Source organism: Vigna radiata, unplaced genomic scaffold (genome assembly GCF_000741045.1).
Source record: "Vigna radiata var. radiata cultivar VC1973A unplaced genomic scaffold, Vradiata_ver6 scaffold_420, whole genome shotgun sequence".
NCBI lineage: Eukaryota > Viridiplantae > Streptophyta > Magnoliopsida > Fabales > Fabaceae > Vigna > Vigna radiata.
In genome coordinates, this window is record NW_014542171.1 from 121531 (window position 1) to 123648 (window position 2118).

A 2118-nucleotide genomic window follows, 5' to 3' on the forward strand; every position below is an offset into this window, starting at 1 on the left:
GATCCCTTTTTTGGAAGCACACAAAGCCATTGTTAAGAATAAAAATCCAAGACAATCAGAGAAATGGCAATTGATGGAGCATAACAAAACATTTATGTCTTGGTTCAAATCTGAAATTGACAAAGAGCCACATTCTTCTGAAACTTTATTATGGCTTGCAAATGGTTTGAAGTTTGATGTCGTGTGTTGTCAAGGTTATGAAGTCAATAATTGCACATTCTATACGAAGACTTTGGATGATAAAAGCACAGTACAAAATAGTGGAGTCAGTTTAGAAGCCGAGTCACTTCAATTTTCCACATCAAAAGATCAATCTCCTGTAATTGGACCAATGACATATTATGGTATAATAGAAGAGATATGGGAGGTTGATTACACCAAGTTTTTTGTTCCATTGTTCAAGTGTAAGTGGTTTGACAATAAGAGTGGTGTGAAAATANATGACTCGGGTATGACACTGGTTGATTTTCGCAAGGTGGGTTACCGAGACGAACCGTTTATCATGGTACATCAAGCATCTCAAGTTTTTTATGTCAAAGATCCTGCGTTTGACCATTGGTATGTTGCTCTTCAAGGCAAGAAACAAATTGAGGTTAACGAAGACAATATGATTAATACTCATATTGCTGACAACCATTCATTTCAAACTACAACAAATTTGGATGACCAATCTCTANTTGACGACGATGTACATGCAATTCGGTCAGATCATGATGANGGAATATACATATGATGAATCCATATCTTTATGTATGAATTTTCAATTTCTGTATAAGTATTTTATTAATATAACATAAATTTTCCTTTTATACATTTCCTATGATTACTATTACATGTTTTGTTAATTTATATGATATTACATAAGTCTTTTATTAATATTTAATGTTNTTATTTATTTTNACAGATATATGGNTGATCATCCACATTCTTCAGGGGATGAGGCTCCCCCAACCAGATCCACTAGAGGACCCACTAGGATGAAACAACTATTGATAAGGAAAAATAGTGGTGAAAGAACTTCGGTGAATGTGAATGTCACCACGGGTGTGGCAACTGACCGCTATGCAGATGACTTCCGATCATACCTTGGAGTGGTGGCACATGATAAGATTAGCATTCTCGTTCCATCTTTTGATCATGTGTCCGAGGTTGATCGGAACATTATTTGGAACGATATATTGGTAAGTTAGTTAATAGCATTTGAATTAAAATTTGTTTATATTGATAATTTTGTACTAATACAACTTTATTATGTTTATTTGAGCTGACATTTGACATTCCAAATGTCACATCACTTAGAAATAAGTGTTTGTCAACTGTTGCAGAAAATTTCAGAAACTTTAAAAGCAAGTTGACATCAAGATACATCTATGGAAAGCATAAACATAAGACTCCATGTTCTGCATATAAGTCCATTGATGAGTAGACTTGGCGGCTTTTTAAAGAGAGTCGAATGTCAGAGGAATGGCAGGTTAGTATAGTTGATATTATTCAATTCTTCATTAACAAATATATATCATATGAACTAATTAATTAATGTGTATGTGACAGGCAATTAGAAGCAAAGCACAAGGAACAAGTGCTCACAACAAAAACCCCCACCTATTATCTCGTGGTGGGTATAGGAAGCTTGAGGAGAAAATCCTCAAGCAAAAGGCAGATGTTATACCACCATCTCAGGGTGGTAGCCCTCCTCAGTCTCCTTCTCCACTGTCTAGACATGAGAAATGAAAGTTGGCCCGTATGCGACCATCGGGCACCTACTCTTCCGACACTGCACGAGAGATTTCTAAAAGAATTGTAAGTTATCACTGTTCCTAAAATAATAAGTATTGTCATTATACATACTACATTAAACTATTTAAAGAATAATGGTGTTTTGTAATGTTANAGGANGCCTTGGTTGAGCAGAGCTCCCAAGGCCAATTCACTCCAGAGGGTCGCCAGGATATTCTTGCTGCTGCGATTGGATGACCTGAGCACCCTGGACGTGTACGTGCTACAGGTTCTGGAGTAGGAATTAAAGATTATTTTGGGAGCTCTTCTCGTCAGCGTTCATATTCATATAGCGATACACAAAGGATGACAGAAGAGATCACAAAAAAGGTCCGAGAAGAC

General features: G+C 36.3%; 1 protein-coding gene across 1 annotated transcript; it reads left to right on the top strand.

The window, feature by feature from the left end:
- The first annotated feature begins 925 nt into the window (after positions 1-925).
- LOC111240763 lies at positions 926-1529 on the top strand. Its single transcript, XM_022776439.1, has 2 exons — positions 926-1181; positions 1265-1529. The coding sequence occupies exons 1-2, from the start codon at positions 978-980 to the stop codon at positions 1424-1426; spliced, it is 366 nt and encodes a 121-aa protein (XP_022632160.1). The 5' UTR covers positions 926-977; the 3' UTR covers positions 1427-1529.
- The last annotated feature ends 589 nt before the right edge of the window (positions 1530-2118 follow it).